We start from the raw sequence: 20,120 nt of genomic DNA, 5'->3' as shown, positions 1-20,120 counted from the left end.
TCTTGTTTTGCCTCTTTGCAGAGAATGGTTTTTAGTTGAAATCCATGAAAATAGGGAAAAACTGCCAAAAATAAGAAACTTTGCTCAGAATGGACTATTTCCCCTTATGAGGTATTGGGTTTGGATACCATAGAGCTGGACAGATTTTGGGAGGAGCTTAGAGAGAACTAGGAGGATATGGAACTTAGTACCCCACTCCAAGTTCCTACTACTTAGACTGAATTCAACCTTTAAATATGTTTTATTTGATTTGAGAATTTGAATTAGTTATCACCACTTACATAGACACTTGAGTCTATGTAAAAGTTTGCATCTCCCCTGCCCTTTTCTTTTTTTTTTTTTTTATTATTTTAAAGAGTAAAAGAAGGATAACATAATAATAGGGGGGGCTTACCAAATTACAGACAAAGTGGTAGGAGATTATCAATGGTTATTGTTTTACATATTGTTATCTACAAGATAGTTTCTCAGGGAAACAGACAAATAATATTCAGTTACAGACAAAAGAGGTACGAGATTATCAATAGTTGTTGTATTATACTTAGGTATCTTCAAAGTGGCTTCTAAAGAATATAAATAGAACTACGCATGAGTGACCTATTGAATAATCATTCAATAATTCTCAATAGTTGTAGGAAACACATAATAATAAACATGGATCCATTTATGAAATAGGATAGGAACAATACAAACATTACAGAGTTATGGATAGATTTCTAGGAAAATAACAATGACTGCTGTAATACATGGTGGTATCTTCAAAGTGGTTTCTCAGGAAGACAGAGATACACAAGAAGGATCTAACAAGTAGTTACAGCCTAAGAGTTGTCAAAAATCAAGTGAGCCATCTGCGGCGAAAGCCATTTTTTGTAGCGTTTTCTCTCCAGCCTCCCATCGCATTGGGACCCCACAATTAGTTAGTATCCTCTCCCCAACTGTCAGCACAGGCAGAAGGAATCCTGCTGTAGACTTCTCCGGAGCTCCACTACAACCTGTACTGTCAGGGGAAGAATGGCTTCCAGGGAGTCTCTGCAGGTACTGTGCACGGTCCTCCTGGTTTACAGCTTCCAAGTGGCTCTCATGACCCGAGTCCACAGGACCTCTGACTCCTTGGGCTTAGTTTGCATTCTCATGTTCTCTGAGTCCTTGTTTAGCAGCTGCTCCTCTGCTGACTCTGGACCTTTCTGTTTCTCAATGGCAGGAGCAAGAGTAACCCGTTGTATGGCATGCATTCCCAGGGGTTTTTCCATTTGAATGTTTCACACACGTCCCAGGGTGAGCATCTGCAGCCGGTGCATGGTGGGCCAATTGTGTCACTGTTTCTCTGTGTCTTGATAGTTCTCAATTGAGCGGCGGCTGCTGGCCTAAGGGCTGGCCCGCAACAGCGCTCGCTGCCGCATGGCTCCACGTGCGCCGGGGGCCCTCCCTCCGGGGGCCTACCAGGCAGAAAGCTAGCCCTCCCCTGCCCTTTTCTTGAAAAATCAGCAGACCTACCAAGTACAGCCTTCTATTTTTGCCTGTGACAATTGGCTGTAGTTCACTATGGTTCTCCTCTTTGTATGAATGTGTACTCTTTAATCATCATGGTCTGGCTAGTTAACTTCAGTCTCTTGCATTCTTTCTTGGCTCCAATAGGCATTTGAATTTGTAACCCTTTGATGTACAATATCTCCAGGGTGACAGAACCAGGGTTCAGAGCCAAAAGCATTTGCATCTAACAATTATCAAGATTAGTGCACTGTAGCATGTGCTTGTGAAGTTGGTCCACCTGATATTAAGTTGGGGGACATAAGATCTGAAAAAAAAAAAAATAAGAAAACCGGGTTTCTCATGCCCCATTAAGTGCCAAGTGATTAAAATATCACACAATTTAGGATGAGAAAAATCTTAGATAATAGATTTTAAAAGCTGTGACATCCATGTTAGTTTTCATAGGCCTCATAGTCTTTTAATGATGTATAAATGTGGAATCTGATATCTGTAAAGCGTGTATTACATTTTATTCTAAATTTATTTCAAAATTTAGAGTCATAAAATGCTATAATTATAAAGGGCTATAGAGATCATTGATTTTTTAAGGAATAAAGTCAAAATCTTTTCATGTTTTTTGGATAACAGTATGAAAAATTCCTTTTCATTTTTTTAATGAATTATGTTTGTTGCTTTCTTTTTTTTTCTTTTTCCTTTCAGGGGGTTCAAATTCCAGGACTTGGAACTTTTACTTTCACAAGACAAAAGCTTGAGGTGGGAAACAACAAGTTTATTCTAATCCAGAGGCCTGTGTTCATCATGGCTGAGAAGTTGGTGCAAATCCATGGACTCAAACAAAACAAAGTGTATTCGCCTGGTAATTTGAATATTTAAGACTTTTGCAGAAATTTACTACCCTGGGGATAAAAATGATAAGGCAAAATTGGTTGGAGCTTCTTCTTAATTTCTGGTTTGAGGGACTAATATTTCACTAATATTTCACTAATATTGGCAGAGGGAGGGGCCAGGATGGGAAAATAAGTCTTTCTGCAGGCCATTTTAAACCCTAGACTTTAAGAGGCAGTCATGAGAAGAGCTGATGCCATGCCATAGACCTGTACAGACTCTTATTTGTGTTTCAGATCCTGAGAAGTTAAAAGTATTATTAAGAAAAGAAATTTTATTTGTGTCTCTGGGTGGGAGAATTACAGTTAATATTAGCTATAATTAAATGCATTTTTTGGTTGGAAAACAGACAGATGTTCATTGGATGTCTAAGACATTAACTGCCAGGAAGAGTGAAGGGAAAGACAGATGGTTGTGGTGGATAAAATAATGATTTTCTTTTGGACATGCTGGATTTGAGGCTCTTGTAGGGACATTTAGATGTGATTCTAGCACTTGGGAGAAAGGTGGAGACTAGTGTTCAAGACTTGAATAAACTTGTCCCAGAGAGGATACAAGGAAGACAAAGATCAGGACAAAATACTATAAACAAATGAAAATATGAACAATGAAACCCTTAGTGCTGTGTCTGGCATTTTATACAAGTGCCTCTGATCAAACTGAAGGAATTATTTCTGAGAAACAGTGCGAGGTTGTGAGGGAGCTGGGGTGTGGATAGGGTCAGTATCCTTGGTCCTACGTGGCCATTTCCTCCTAAATCAGCCTCATGCTGGCAGCACCATCACTGCAGGGGTGGGGTATCTATGTCAGGTCGCTTTGGGCAGCACTGTTTTTTCCTTGCCTTTTCTAGAAGCCCGTGATTTTCACAGGCTTTATAATTTTTAAAAAACAGTACCAAGAAAGGAGGACTCATTTCTGCACTGCTTTGAGAGTGTAAGTACCTGTCATTCAGCTTTCTGAATTAGTGAGAAGATTCCTAACCCTGAAGCTTAGCATTGCAGAGACTTGCTGACCATTTTCTAGAGCCAGAGGTCAAAGCGAAAGGATAGACATAACTTCTCAGCCCAGACCCCAGCTTTTGGTATATTTTAGTCAAATTAAACCTGAAAAATAAAAATAATTAGAATAAAACCCCCTCACTATTATGAGGAGAAGAGGAGGGAAGCTAACAAAGGAGACTGAGGTTGAGGAAACTGATGAACAAAGAATGGTGTCACGGATACAAGAGAAGAGAGAGGGCATGGCCAACAGAAGTTACAGATTAGTCATGAAAGATGAGGTTTCCAAAGTGTCCATTGGCTTGTCCATAAAAGTGGGTAGTGTAAGGATGAGTAGGCTAGAAGATAGATTGTAGAAAGGCAATGGGCAAATGGGACGGAGAACCTAAAGGCAGGCAATATGGCATTTTTAAGAAATTTGTATTAGAAGCCAAGCACCGTGGTGCATGCCTGTAATCTCAAGCACTTGGGAGACAGAGGCAGGAGGATTACAAATTCAAGGCCAGCCTGAACAATTTAGCAACTTAACGAGATCCTGTATCAAAGTAAAAAATAAAAACTGGGCTGGGGATGTAGCTCAGTGTGAAGGCCCCGGGTTCAGTCCCCAGTATTGCATTAGGAAAAACTGTAGAGAGGTAGTAGAGAATTATGAAATTGTGTAGGAGACACAATATAGTCAAGCTCACTTGCTGTAGAGCTATTAACCCTCACCATTCAGCAATATTGGGCATTTAAAAGGCTATAATTTGTACTGAGTAAATGTTTAGGATATTCTTATCTTTTCTCTGATTTGTTGTCCTATCAATGGACCTTTTTATTATCTCTCTTTGGCTTTATCACTTTTTCTTTCTGGTCCTGGGAATTAAACTCAGGACCTTGTGCTTGCCAGGCAGGCACCGTGCCACTGAGCTTTATCACCTGTGCTTGGCTTTATCATCTTGATCCTCTTTGCTGTTTACCCCTTTTCTGACTTGTGGACCTAGCACAGTTCCTACATATCCCCTAGTCAAGTAGATCTTGCACTTCCTTCAAGGTAGATGTAATCTTACTTTTTTGCAATGTCCTTTATGGGCTCACTAGGCAGGAAAAGCTTCCTGCAAGTCATCCACCCTTGTATAAGACCCAATTTCTTTTGAACAATAACTTATTGCGAAGATTACTTCCATTTCAAAACATTTGTAGATGGTTATAATCATAGAAAGTGGTTTTATAACTGGAAGAGAACACAAATATTGCGATAGCATGTTCTAAAAGATAAAGGGGCTTAAAACTTTAGAAAACCCTCTGTGAAAATAAGCAGTTATTATGTCTCCTAAAAAACTAAAAACTTCCTGTAGAATGTTGTTTAGAAAGCTAATTATTTTATTTTGAGCATACCATATAATACATTTAGGAAAAAGTATACTGTTGTGTTAGTTGTGTGCAGTAATGATATTACTTTAGCTACAACCAAATGTTTCACATGGAAATGTCTATTTTTGAATATTTCTATTTCTGAATATTAAATATTAATATAATTATTTGTATGTGTATATGATATATCCTAGTTGTAATCTCCACTTCCTTTCCCCTACCTCATCTGTCTTTTTCTTCTCTAGGTGATATCCCAGTTATTCCACTTAATTTTGTCATGATATCCTTGGAGAGTCCATTTTCCAGGGATACAGTGGAAGGATGTGTTAAGGAGACATTGCTTTTTTTATCGCGATCCATTTCCATAAAAAAAAATGTGGAATTTACATTCAAAGGAATTGGGATACTTCTGATCAGAGACGGCAAAGTGAAGATGAAATTTTATAAAGACTTCCTTTGTACTATGGATGGAAGTGGGACTTTGATGAAAGCCCTAGCAAATGTAATGGTTTCCTTCTCTTACTCCCTTTCCCAACTGTAGCTCTGAACCATATACAGCTATGTTGTCGTTAAGAGAAGCTCAGGTTGCCATATTTTAAGTGATAGTTTCCCCAAGTTCATGGTAATGTCTATAGATGATTAACTCTGACAAAAAGATGAGAAGGGCAAAGGAACTTTTAAGTCAATGCCAGTTAAAGAACATAAACAATATTAGAAATCCACAATTCTGAAGATTTAATAATACTTCATAGTTTAAAATATTATGTACTATTTCATTTGAGTCTCAAAACATTATAAAGTTAGCCCTATCATTCTGACTTTACAAGTGACAAAATTGAGGACTCAACTCAGAGAGGTTATACGGGAAGCCTGAGGTCAAGGTGCCCATATTACTGTACTGTAATTCGAGTCCAGACTTTCTCACCACACAGTTTTTGCATAATGACTGCAACAACATCTAATTTAAGTCATGGCAGCATGTCTTTAGCTTTTAATTTGCCGAATCATAGAGGAAAATTTTGTAATTGGGCACCATCATTTTTAATCAGTAAGTAGATGGCATGACTTTCATGCTAAAGTGGGCATATCAGAGGTTAAGAACGCAATAAAATAACAGGATTTATTGAATACTTAATGCACCTTATGTACACCTCAGAGAATTAACAAAGTTAACCTGAATGAACTGAATTACTGCAGAATCCTAGAGAGAAAATACCTGATTTTCTAAAATGAAAATTCTGTGAGCGGCAGGCATGGTGTCAAACACCTGTAATCCTAGCACTCGGGAAGCTGAGGCAGGGGGATTGTCATGAGTTTGCAGCCAGCCTAAAGCACATAGCAAGACCCAGTCCCCACCCCACGCCCCAACATCTTTGAAAAAGATTTAACTCTACTCTTTTCATGGAGCTCTGGGGTGGCCATTTAGGAGATGAGGTTGTACAGAATGAGACTTTTGGTGTTTTCTGTACAACCTGCTTTATACAGGATTTTTAAGATGAGTGTTAACCCAGTGTGTGGAAAATAGAAACATACACAGGAAAAGCTGTTTTTCCATGAAAACACAAGGCAAGATTGCAAATCCATAGGCAAGGCCAAAGTGACTTGTTTGTCTCTCACCCTGAGGAATTCTGCTGAACTTTGGATCTTCAGTACTTGTTTCAAAGACAAGATAGCATTTTACGTGGCCTGCTGAACCCTAAAGCATAACTTTTTATTACTGGGGACTCAACTTAGGGCTTTCCCACTGAACTACATATGCAGCATTTTTTAAAATTTTGAGATAGGGTCTCCATAAATTGCTAAGTTGCCCAGGCTAAACTCAAATTTTTGATCATCTGACCTCAGCCTCCCAGAGTGCCAGGATTACAGGCATCCACCACCACACATGTTATTTAAAAGTTGTGCCTAGCACAATTTTTAAAGTTCCCTGAAGAACTAGTTTTTAAGAAGATATTGCATAGAAAGAAGGGTTGGAAGCCAAGCAGATTGAGAACTTCTGACTGTATCACTCATCCTCAGGTACAGAGGCATAAAGCATATCAGCCAGTTAAGGAGCTGAGAAATCTGGCGGTAAAGCAGCTCGTTTGACTGAATGTATTGAGTCATGGAACTCTAGGTTAATCCAATACTTGTCAATGGCTCATTAACTATATACACTGTGAAGTGTTGGGAGTGATAGTTTTATTCTCAAATGTCCTATGACTTACTGTGAGTGCTGTAAGTGATAGTCCTCCTGGGAATTTGTGCTTAATTCAGGAATGCTGATTTTTAAAAAAACACTACCTTTTGAGAATTTCCTTCAAAACTTTTTGTGTAGGCCATAGTATTTGTTCAAAAATAATAATTTTCTATATTATACTATACTAATAGTGGAATAGTATGGCTATTATATAGTGTAAAAATTATGGTAGCTATATGTTGAATGTTTTTATGTGTTCACTCAGATAAAGTACCTCATAAAAGTCTGTCTTAGTTACTTTTCTCTTGTTGCTGAGACAAAATACCTGACACCCAGAAATAAGGAAGGAAAGGTTTATTTAGCTCACAGTTTGTGGAGGTTTCAGTCCATAATGAGCTGGCTCCAAGGCAGGGTGGCACATGGCAAAGGGCAAGAGTTCATGGCAGCAGAAGACAGCAAAAGCAGCAAAAGCAAAAGGGAAGAGCAGCAGAGAGCAGGATCTGTCCCTTCCTATATTGTATGCAAACTACCCACCCCAGGGCAGGTGTAGCACTGACACCCATAACAATGGATCATGGATCAATCACAAACTCTAGAAGTCCACCCCATGACTGCATGAGGCTTTGGGGGGACATCCAGACACAAACCATAACAAAGTCCTAGAAATTAGATCCATTATTGCCCCATAAATCTAGTGCCTAAGGTCACACAGTGGTTAGCAGTGTGGGGATTCGAATGAGATGTCACGACTCCAAAGGTTTTCCCTTAATTTCCTAATTTTAGAATCACTGGGGTAGAGAGTGGCATCATCCAGTTTGCTCATTTCTCTAATAGTTTTACGAAGTGCACTTTCTGTCCAAAGTTGTCTGAAAGAAGTTGTCAGCTCTGAAGGCAATTTCCAAAGAGGAGATGGTTTGAGAAAAGGCAGTGTCAGTGGAATTGCTGTACAACCATCCAGGATGACTAGTTTGATGAATGAAATTTTTCCTCACTGAATTTTGGAGAAAACTAAACATATTAAATATCCTGGTAGCCTTGATTTGTCTGTCCTGGGTCACAGCCCAGGTGTAACCTTCTCTATCTCTGCCCTGCAGAGGCCTGGCACTGTGGACTCTGTGTTGTCCTCCAGGGAGGCCTTTGGGAAGCGGCCTGGAAGCATGCTTGCATTTCCACGGTGAGTGCTTTGCTCTGTGGGTTTCCTTAGGCCTCAGTTCTCCTTGCCTATCTGCTGATCTGATCCTGGCCTTTCTTAGCCTGTTGTAACTCGTGTTCCTTTAATACATTCTCTTTCCAGTCTCTCTTAATGCACCAGCAAAGAAGAGTTTATTGCATATACTTTCTGTAGTTAATAATGATTCTTTAGAATGTTTTTTAGGGGGGCTGGGCATTTAGCTCAGTGGCACAGCACTTGCCTGGTAAGTGCAGCGTTGTGAGTTTGATTCCTGGTATTGGAAAAGAAACAACAAAAAAAGAATGTTTCTTTTTAAAACTACTCTTTACTCCCTGGAAATTCTGAAACTGGACTGAGGATATGAAGCCTTAGTTTGCAATAGAGTAAGACTTTTCTTTCCTACTGGGCTTTCCTCTACTTCCTCTGTTCTAGCTTCTTTCTCTTCCTGCATCTAGTCTGCCTTATCTGAACTTTTGATTTTTATTATGAAATAGGTTAAAAAGATAAGATAGAATAGCAGACAGCTTTATCCTCAGCAGTACAGGGAGTATTCCTGAAGGCTGCCGACAAAAATAATGATAATGACAGTATTAATAATTACCAATAGCATTTACCAGGTACCAGTTACTATTAAGCATTTTCATTATTATTGTATTTAATGTTCACTCCCACCATTTAAGATTTGTTATAATTTTCTCCATTTTATATATAGAAAAATTAACTTTAATTCTTGTTTTTAAATGAGTGAAGCAGCATGGTGCACTACTGAGAGTGCTGGAATTGGGGTCCAGAGGCTGGACTTTTATTTCCAGCTTGGCTGTCACCCACTCACTGTATGCTTTTAATTATGTTCTTAATCTGAATTGCAGTGCTATTAGCCACTGTGCATTTTGGATAAAGGAAAGTTGGAGAATAACAGCCAACATCCTAGAGAAGTATTTTCTCATATATTTGGAGCCTATGACATCCTCTTGTGTTTGTTGGTTTGGAACATGACACACACCTCAGAAGAATCAGAGTGAAGGAAAGAATAAGCCTTAGAGATTCATTAGTCCTACTCTTCATCTTTATATATATATATATTTACTTTATAAAATATTGGGTTTCATTGTGGTATTTTTATACATGTTCATCCCTTCATTATCCTCCCTTAACACCCCCCTTTATCAACCCCCCATCCCTTCCTCTTGCCTGTCTTGCTTCTACTTTCATGTCATCTTTTTGAGATTCCACATATTAGGGAAAACATGCTGCACTTGCCTTTCTGAGTATGGCTTATTTTACTTAACATGATGATCTCTAGTTCCATCCATTTTCCTAAAAATGATTTTGTTCTTCTTCATGAGTGTCTTGATTACTTTTCTCTTGTTGCTGGGACAAAATACTTGACACACAAAATTAAGGAAGGAAAGCTCACAGTTTATAGAGGTTTCAGTCCACACTTGGCTGGCTTTGAGGCAGAGTGGCACATGGCACAAGGTAACCATTCATGGTGGCAGAAGATAGCAAAAGCAACAAGAGCACAAGGGGAGGAGCAGTGGCAAGCAGCCTCTTTCCCTCCCTTACATTATATGCAAACTATCTGCCCCAGGGCCAGTGTAGCACTCACATCCATAATTCCAACACTGGACCCTGAATCAGTCATAAACTCTAGAAGCCTGCCCCATGGCTGCATGAGGCTTTGGGGGGACATTCAGAGACATAAACCATAACAATGAGTAAATAATACATATGTCTATATTTATGTATCTCTATCTATCTATCTATCTATCTATCTATCTATCTATCTATCATCTATCTCACATTTTCTTTATCCTGTTATCCACTGATAGGCACTTAGGCTGATTCTATTTTTTGGGTATCATGAATGATGCCACAATAAACATGGGTATGCATAGGTGTCCCTATAGCCTGTTCACTTTAACTCTTTAAGGATCATATGGCAATTCTATTTTTAATTTTTTGAGGAACATCCATACTGATTTCCACAGTGGCTGTACTTACATTCCCACCAGCAGTGTATAAGGGATTCTTTCCTTATCATATCCTTGTCAGTATTTGTTTTTTACATTCTTGATAGCCATTTTGATTGGGATGAGATGAAATGTCAGTGTATTTTTGCTTTGCATTACCCAGATGGCTAAAGATGTTGACATTTTTTTCATATAATTATTGGTCATTTGTATTTATTCTTTTGAGAAGTGTCTGCTAAGTTCATTTGCTCATTTTTTGGCTGGATTATTTGATTTTTATGTGTGTTTTTGAGTTCTTTATATATTCTTAATATTAGTGCTCTACTGGAAGAGTAACTGATAAAGATTTTTTTCCATTTTGTAAGTTGTCTCTTCACATGCTGTTTCCTCTGTTGCATAGAAATGTTTTAGTTTGATGTAATCCCATTTTTCAACTCTTGGTATTATTTCCTGAACTACTAGAGTCCTATTCAGGAAGTCACTGCCGGTGTGTATGGCTTCAAGTGTTTCTCCTGTTTTCTTATAGTAGTTTCAAAGTTTCAGGTGTTATATTTAAGACTTTGATCCATCATGAGCTGATTTTTGTATAGAGCCAGAAACAATTTCACTCTTCTGCAGATAAAAAACCAGTTTATTAAAGAAGCTATTGTTTTGCAGTAGCAAAATAATATTATTTTTGACTCCTTTGTCAAGAATAAGATGGCTATAGCCTCGTGAAATTATTTCTGCGTTCTCTATTCTATTCCATTTATTTGTCTCTGTTTTGTGCAAGTAGCATGATGTTTTTGTTACTATGGCTCTGTAGTATATTTTTAATTCAGGTGTTGTGATATCCCAGCATTTGTCTTTATGCTTAAGATTGCTTTGGTTATTCTGGTTCTTTTATGTTTTCATATAAATTTATGATTTATTTTTATGTATGTATGTATGTATTAATTTATTTATTTTGGTACAGGGAATCAAACTCAGGACCTAGCACTTGCAAGGCAGGCACTTGTGCCACTGAGCCATATCCCTGGCCCAATTTTATGATTTTCAAAAATCCCCTCCTTTTGCAGGGTCCTTAGTTGCTCCAGTGGTCTTTCCATTGCACCATCTTGCCTTTTTCATGAAAAACAAAACAATGGATTAAATTTTTTTATTTTGATTGTTTTGAAAGGCATATTTGCCTGTCCCCTTTGCCTTATTTTGCCTAAAGCATTCCTGGAGAGAAATAATTGCAGAAATGAAGCCTCCTATCAATTTGTTCCATACTCTATATCTGAGACCAAAGAAAACCTACAAATGCACATACTGGTTGAACACAACCTCCCCGAATTGTACCTTTGCAGGTCCTTCACTTTTGCCTGGGAAAAGCATGGAAAGTGGAGTGGAGAAGAAAGGAGAGGAATGGGGCCCCCTATAGCATTTGGCTACATAAACAGAAAAAGACATAGAAACATTCAAACCGGAGCCAAAACCAAAAAGTTAAATAGAGGCCTTCAAAGCAATTTCTTCCTATAAAGCCTGAATTTGAGCCCACAGTGGAGTGGTACAGTGTCTTGGTTGGTTCCCAGACTGGGCCTCAAAGAGAAAGAATCCTTGATAATTACTTGGAATGACCCTCTCCCACAGGAAGTGGACTTATTTCAGAACCAGCATGCTGGCTGGGTTGCTTTCTAGAATTGAGAGTTCACACAGTCATGTGCTCAGGTCTAGTGCAGTAGACAAACATTTTGACTTTTCATAGGATTGAGCACAAAGATATGGACAACAAACCACCCATGGAGACCATTGCAGAAGAAGGCGAAGGGAACAGACATGGGAAATATAAGGCGAAAGACCACTCAGACAAAGAAGAAGGTGTCAGAGGTAGGCCAGTGGTTTCAGGGTATACTCTGTCACTCTTTACTACTCATGTGCCCAGCCATATGTCTTAGCAATTCATATGACCATATTAAACAAAGTTAAATTATGAATAATCACTGTATTCTCTTTTGTAGCAAACATCTTCTGTTTAAGAGATCTTGTATCTCACCTTAACCACTTTATGTGTCTTAGATCCTGTGATTCTCAGGTTCTGAGACTATCACTAATCTCTTTACTGGCTCCCCACTGCTTAAAGGTGTCAAAACTCAGACGCCTATAGTGTCCAGGTCTATGAAGTGGATCTATACAAGTGTTAGGAATTGTGTTAGTTTAAATAACATTTTTTATGGAAAATGAAGTGTGACAGTTTTTTTAATCTTTAATGTCTTTATAAGAGAGCTGGAATCTACTCTCTGCATCTCCATTTAATCTTTGTAATAAGTGGTTTTGGCTGGAGCATATGAAGAAAATCTGAGAACTCTGCAGACATTTTGGAAGCATCCAAGGGATGCCCAGAGGTTGCCAGGCCATACATTGAAGGCTGCTATTCTGATAGTGGAAGTGTGGTCCAAGTAGTATCAAATCTAATTTTTTAAGAAATGCTGACTTTGATGGAAAACTGACAGATTACTAACAAACAAATTTTTTGGTGATTCCCCCACCAAAAAATGTTAAAATGCATTTAAAATACAGGTCAGTGTTGGCTTGTAGATGTCAGTTTTTGATGTATGACCTGCCGGAGCACTTGTAAATTTTTAGTTTAATATTTATGAAGTTTCATCTCTTTAATCACTGTTTTCTGGAGAGACTTCTTCTTTGGATAGAATTTATTTATGTTCTAACATGGCTCCCTCTTCCTCATCTTCATCCTTTAGTTTACTCTTTTTCTTAATCCTGAATGGCTCATCATTTTCTTTCAGTCTGTCTCAATCCTGCTAACCTCTTAACAGCCTTTCCACATTTGACTTTCTCCATGAAAACTTTATTTATTTATTTATTTTACTTTTTATTTTTTGTCATTTTGAGACAGGGTCTCACTATGCAGTCCAGGCTGGCCTTGATCTTACTTTGTAGCTCAGGCTGGCCTTGAACTTGCAATGATCCTCCTGCCTCAGCCTCCCAAGTGCTGCGATTACAGGCATGTGCCACCTCGCCCGGCCTGAAAACTTCTTTTATTGCCAGATTCTGAAGTGGCTTCTCTTTTTTTTTCTGAACATGTCAGACCCTAAAAGAATGAGCTACTGTTTGAGGATTTAGATTTGTGGCATCATTGCTCTAAGACACTATACAATATACCTAAAGCAGTTGGCTCTGTTGGCATGCAATAAGGCCTCCACAAGTGGGACCTCTCATTTTTTTTATGTCTGTTTTTTCTCTACATCTATTGAAATACATTTAAGGGCAAATACTTGCCTCTTTGTTTCCTCTCCATGCCCACCACAGTGGTCTTCAGACATATGCAGTAAAATAATTTTTAAAAAAACCTCAGTAAAACAAGAGACAACTATTTAGAGATAAGATAGTATATCTTATGTGATTTACCTTGGTAAGAATTATCAGTTTATCTGTGTTAAGTAAAAACTATGCACTTAGTGGTTTGAAAGTTACAAGTGATCTCCATTGTATTTCATTCTACAGACATCTCATCAGCCAAGAGACTTCAAGATAGACAAACCATCTCCCCTACCAAAGTAACAAATGCCAGCTTGCCGGACAAAGTTGAACAAAGTGGGAACGGTGGGAGGAATATGATCCCAGAGAGGTAATGCATTGTTTTTTTTTTTATGTTTTACTTCACTAAATATGATTTTTGAGTTATTTATTTTCCAGAGAAATTTTAGTAGTTGTTCATTTGTTCCTTTATCTGGTGTTATTGAAAGTGTTTTATATGCTAGGTGATAGGGTTAGTAAAATATAAGGCTCAGAATGTAGTGGGAAAATCACACAAATGAAAAGTGATATATTATGGCTTAGTGGGGTAAATGTTATGACAGAAGCAGAAACAAAATACCACAGAGGAGAGAATATCCAACTTTTCCTGTGTATTTGGTGAACTACTTCTCAACTTTGCAAAACTTTTGTTTTCTGAATGCTTTGATATTATGATATCATATGGTTTCATATTTATACAAATGGAAAATAAGTCTACCAGATATCTGGAGCTCCATTAGTTCTAATAAAAATTGTTTGAATTAATGAATTTATTACAGTTTGTCATAGCTTTGTCTTCTTTTTGTGATGCTATATGAAGAAATTTCTATTTTATCTTCCTTTATTTGAATAGGATACTTTTAAATTCTACTCAAGTAAAACTGAGCACATATGTAATCTTCACTGTGTTGTCAATTTTAAATTTATTGATGTATCACAAAACAGTTACCATATGTAAATTTTTTGCACTTTGTGAGTTACTAAAATCATATTCAAACCCCAGCTATGCTTTTTATTCTTATTTTGTGATAATCTCACTTTTTATAGAAAGATAAATTAGAATTAAATGTCTAATGTCTAGTATTTTGGAATTTAGTTCAACTCAGTAAACGCTGGGCACCATTACGTGCCAGATACTATTCTAGGCACTGAAGATATAGAACCAAAGATGCATAAACCTACTTTCACAAAACTTAAGAGTCTTGTAGGAAGACTGACATAAAAGAAATAAGGAAGGTGATGAAGACCACAAAGGAAAGTACAGAGGCTTTCAAAAGGAGGGAGTGGGAGTTGTGAGAGTTTCCTGTATAGGTGACCAAAAATGTATTTTCTACTCATTACTGAAATACATGCTTAGTACAGTAATTGTAAGAAGATAAGAAAAACAGGATCTACAAAATTTACTCTGACTTCCATAGGGAATGAAACTTTCTGTTAACTTCATTTCAATACACATACAGTGTATACAAAAATTTATACTTGAAATATACACACATTTTCATAAAGTTGACATTGTATATATTATATGAACTTCTTTACATCAAACAGTAAGTGATGAAGATTTCCTTATGATTTTAAATATTCCCAAACAACAAATTTTTATTTCATCCTAGTGAAAGGTTAAATCTTCAATCTCCTGTTGAATATTTAGATGGCTTCTAGTTTTCTATAATGTTGTAAAAAATGTAATTGCACATTACTTACAATCTAAATATTCCATAGGATAATGTCCTTAAAGTTGAATATGAAAGTTAATTATAAGCCCATTTTTCATGCCTTTTGGTAGTTATCTTTAGGAAGATTTTACCAAATTATCCTCCCAGTCTCAGTAATGGGAGACTTCTGTCTTTTTATAGTTTGCTCATACTGGGCATTGTACCTTGCAAAATCTATCATAATAGGTGTAATGAACTATTTCTTCATTGTTTTATTTTGTAATTATTTTTAAATGATTCCTAGTAATTTGTAGTTCTTCTTTTAGAAATTTCCTATTTGTCCTTTTTCTACTTTGCTTGCTTAGAAAAAAGTTGGGCTTCTTATAAAAAAAAAACCCTTATAGATCATTTGTATGAATAGCTTTCTGGTGTATATGTTTTAAATATTTTCCTTATTCTTCTTTTACTTTTAGTTTTGCTCCTGAGTAATTTGGTACAAAGAAGTTTAAAATATATTTTGTACAATTAACTAACCTAAGTACATACTCAAACATCATGTTTGAGGATGTCAGTTCATAATTACATTTTCATTTTGAAAAAACATTCTTCTAGAGGAGTGAAGAATAACTTAGATGGATAGAATGTAGTGCTGAGAAGGAAGAGGCATAATAAAATGTAAAGATTTGGAAAAATTTAGACCTAGTCAATAATAAAGGGCATTTGTTTTTAATAAGTTATCCTAAAGTTCCTTGGAGGATCTTGAGAACCATCTCAAACAGTGTAACTGAGAATGTATACATTGGGCTCTGAATTATATTCCCCCTCTTCTACTGGGGCATGTGTTTATCTATTTATTTTTTCTTGTTTTATACATTAGGACTTGAGTAAGTTTTGTTTAAACTAAGAAGGGTGGGTCTTTCATCCTTGGCAGTTGAGTATAACTGGTTGAGAAAAGATAATGAAGCTATGCAACTGAGATCAGTTGGAGAAAAAGGTTTATATTTAGCTATTTGGGAGGTAGAATGAACAGGGCTTGGTGATCAGTTAATAAAGCAGGTTAAGAATAAAAGGTCAAAGAAGACCCCAGATTTTGGCTTAATTTGGAGAAAGTGGTACTATTATTGAAAGTAGGAACTATTGGAAGAAGTGAGAATTTGGCTGGCAGTGGTTAGTGAGTTTATGAAAACTTCACTCCAGTTCAGAGACTTTTTTTACATACACAAATGAATCTACTTGGAGCATATCATACAGACACATTTCTTATTGCCTCCTCATGCAGTTGCACCTGACAGGTTATTTATGATTATTAATCAGCACTGCCACCCTGATTTTGATGCTTACAAAAGTGTTATTTAAAGAAAAATCAGGGTTCTGCTTCCAGCAGTACAGTACTCTATTCAGAAAAGTTCCTACTAAGAGCTAAATGCAACTCATTTTTTTTAACTGGAACACAGCCATGCTTATTTATTTGCATATTATTTATGACTGTTAGTTGTACCAGGGACCTTATAAAGTCCTCAAAGCCTAACATATTTACTCTCTGGCCCTTTACAAAAGAAGTCTGCCAATTCCTGCTCTAAAGGAGCCCATCCTAAGTTCAAGCTCTTATGATTTTGACAGATTAAATTGGACCAAACATTAAGTCACAGCCCAAATTTATAAAGATGGAATGGGAACAAGCCTGATAATGACAGACATCAGAAACAAAATGGGAAGGCAGCTACCAAGGTTTTTGGAACTTGAACATATAAAATATCAAATATAAAGGGAGGTGTTTAAGGTATTTAAAGAAATAAGATATACTGAAAACACGAACAAGGAACAAGAAATTATAAAAAACAATTAGGTCAGGATCCTCAAAGCATTTGAATCTTGGAGTTGTGGTTAGGGATTGTAGATCCACACACTACTTACTCCATTGGTTATTTAGAAGATTTAAAAAAAAATTTTCCAAATGAATAGAGGTGTTTTTTTGGCTACCTTTTCATTTTATACTGTGGTTCATTTAAAGTTAGCTATTTAGAATACTGTAATTTGTCAAGCCTTCCTTTGTATTCTTGCAATTGTTCCATGTATTCTTGGATAGACTGCACACTGTTCCTTGGAATCAAATTTTTGCATACAGTATTGAGATGGTAATAAAACCTTGTTAAATAACAGCACATGACGGGGTTTTTGTTAGTTCCTTTTTCATTATGATATCTTTCCTTTTTTCTGCTAAAAGATTTTGCTTTAAATTCTGCTCTAATTAATAATGCAAGATGTAGTTAGTACTTACCTGGAATATCCTTTTATGCCATTCTTTTTCATCTTTGTGTATGTGTGTCTTCTTCTTTTTGTGTCTCTTACAAACAACTCATACTTGGGTGTTTTTGATTCAATCTAGACTTTAACTTTCAATTCCAAATTACTGATATAATTCTTTAACATCATATTTTATAGTTTATATTTACTGCACATCTAACTTAAGTATTTCCCTTTGTCTATTTTCTGTTAGATTGATCACCTTTCTTTAGTATGTTTTGAATTTCCTTCAAACTTTGCCTTCCCATACCTATATCAAGTATAATTGACAGAGTGAATATTTAAACTTTTTAAAATGTACAATAAAAGATACATAGCCATTTTTATCTGAATAGATCTATATTTATTAAAGAAATTATACAAAATAATTATATTTGAAAAAAGAAAGAAGTAGGCCCAAATGATTTCACCTGTGAGTTCCAAATATCTCAGGAAGAAATAATACAAACTTTACTCAATCTCTTCTAGAAAATAGATGCAAAGGGAACATTTTCTAACTAAGTGGATGTGGTTATTTCCCTAATACCAAAGCCAGATAAAGACATTATAAGAAATCCTGCTACAGGCCAATGTCTCTCATAGACATGGATGCGAAAAATCAGTAACATGTTAGTAAATTGAATACAACAATGTACAAAATTAATCATATGCTACATCCAATTAGAATTTATTCCAGGTATAAAAGACTGCTTCAACATTTGAAAACTCAACCATTATAATCCATATAAATAGGTCAGGAACAAATTAGTGATTATATGATCATGTCAACTGATGTAGGAAAACTACTTGATAAGTCTAACATCCATTCATGGGAGAAAAGAAACTCTCAGTGAACTAGGAAGAGAAGGGAAATTCTCATGAAAATGACATGTCCTCACTTTTTTTTGAAAATGTCAATGATATTTTTTATTCCATGTTGTAATTACACTTCAAAAAATCTCTGAGTTTTGGTGTAAAATGAGAAGCCCAGTCGAAATGCTGCTTCTGCTTCCCACTGCATGGTTTCTGGAGGTTGTAATTATAAATATTTGTTCAGTGAAAACAGCATAGACTAAATGTATGTAATAGCCAGGGGGTGAAACAGTTTGCACATGTCAGTGTTATAAACTTTTATTTTGAAAATGAGTTTGCTGCTGCTATCTTGATGTATAAATACTTCTAAATTTCTTGGTTTTAACTGGTAGTATGGTAGTCTTAGTAACTTTTAAGGATATAAGATGTACTCCAAAGACTGCTGGGAACCACCGATCTCAGCATAGCCTGTTCCGCAGGTGCTGAGATGTGCAATTTTACACAGTTTGCTCCTTCTGAAACTGGGCACATCCTCATTTTTAAAAAATTTTATTTTAAAGAGAGAAAAACCCAATAACCCAAAAAAACAAAAACAAAATAACAAAAAACAATAAAAACAATACAGAATTTCAAAACAAGGTGATAAGAAATTAACAATGGTTGCTATATTACATATTGTTATATATAACATATTGCATATATAATACGTAATAATATATGTTATATATGTAATAATATATATAATGTATATATTACATATATATTCACATACAACATAGCTAAGATAATTGTACTACTAATTCCTATTGGTTTATTGAAAGGAACAGTTAATGTTTAATTGTTTGATCAGTCTATACCTATATCTGGTAATATGAGAAAATACATAGTTATTAACCCTACTTCAAATACCACGCCCCTTAGAACACACTTATCCCATTGTTCTTGCCAATTTATGAAGCAGTTCTGGAAGGAAGTCCTTTTCTGTGCCTCTAGTTACATTATCATGGTTGTATCAATGTCCTGAATTGATTCAAAACATTCACCTTATATGGTCATTTTTATGTTGAGGAAGAGCCAGAAGTTGCACTGTGCTAAATCTAGTGAATAAGGTGCATGGATACACACCGTAATGTTTTCACAAGCAGATCTTTCTGTTGGATGGCATTTGGCAGAAGCATTCACAGTATTTTTTCTTTTTTATCACACTTTTTAAAGACATTCAGGAAAGAGGACTTCCAGAACTGCTTCAGCAAGTACCAAGATTGGTGTGCTAAAGTGTATTTGAAATGAAGGGCAATACTTTGAGGAAATTAAGGGCAATGTGTCTTTTATTGCAAACCTAGTACATTCTATTATTATTGCTATTATTTATTAATTTTAGTTTTTTTTTTTCCATTACCGGGAATTGAACTCACGACCTCGTGCTTGCCAGGCAGGTGCTGTGCCGCTGAGCTAAAGCCCCAGCCCTAATTTTAGTACTGGGAATTGAACTCAGGACCTTGCTTTTGCCAGGCAGGTGCTTGTGTCACTGAGCTATATCCCCAGCCCCATTTAAAAAATGTAAACATCACAGTATATTTCAATCACACCTTATATTTTTACTGTCTGAAACTTTGTTCCAAATTGCTTTAAAGTAAAATTTTAAAAAAATTTTATGGCCAATGATTATTTACACATTTTACGAATTTCTTTGTTCACCATTATGTCTTATATCCCTGCCCTTCTCCCTTCTAACATGAATCCCACAATGGCTCTGTCTTAATATCCTAGTCTTTGTATTGCTTAAAAAGATCCTTATTCTGTTGTCACTCTTGAGTACTGATTCTTGGTTCACGTTTTCCCTCAGCAGTGATAACCGTGCTCTCTTTTCTTCTAGCAGTTGTGCTGATGAAGTTTAACTCAGTCTACTTGTTATTCTTTCTCTCTCTTTTTGGTACTAGGAAGCGAACTCAGGACCTTGCCCTTGCTAGGCAGGCAGTGTGTCTCTGAGCTATATCTCTGGCCTTGTCATTCTCTCTTGTAGTTTTATTTATTTTTTTT

At 36.3% G+C, this 20,120-nt stretch overlaps 1 protein-coding gene across 1 annotated transcript in view; it reads left to right on the top strand.

Annotated features, from left to right (window-relative positions):
- Positions 1-20,120, top strand: part of Ccdc81 (coiled-coil domain containing 81) — a gene marked incomplete in the record, with an annotated part of 55,322 nt that overhangs the window by 17,750 nt on the left and 17,452 nt on the right. Inside the window, 5 exon segments of the mRNA XM_013511796.1 lie at positions 2,191-2,347; positions 4,973-5,229; positions 8,001-8,080; positions 11,780-11,901; positions 13,537-13,660. Coding sequence (XP_013367250.1) covers positions 2,191-2,347; positions 4,973-5,229; positions 8,001-8,080; positions 11,780-11,901; positions 13,537-13,660 — 740 coding nt within the window.

The sequence above is a fragment of the Chinchilla lanigera genome, unplaced genomic scaffold (genome assembly GCF_000276665.1).
Source record: "Chinchilla lanigera isolate Chin_1 unplaced genomic scaffold, ChiLan1.0 scaffold00013, whole genome shotgun sequence".
Classification (NCBI taxonomy): domain Eukaryota; kingdom Metazoa; phylum Chordata; class Mammalia; order Rodentia; family Chinchillidae; genus Chinchilla; species Chinchilla lanigera.
Note: the sequence above shows the minus strand (reverse complement) of the source record. Positions and strands in the feature narration are given on the sequence as shown.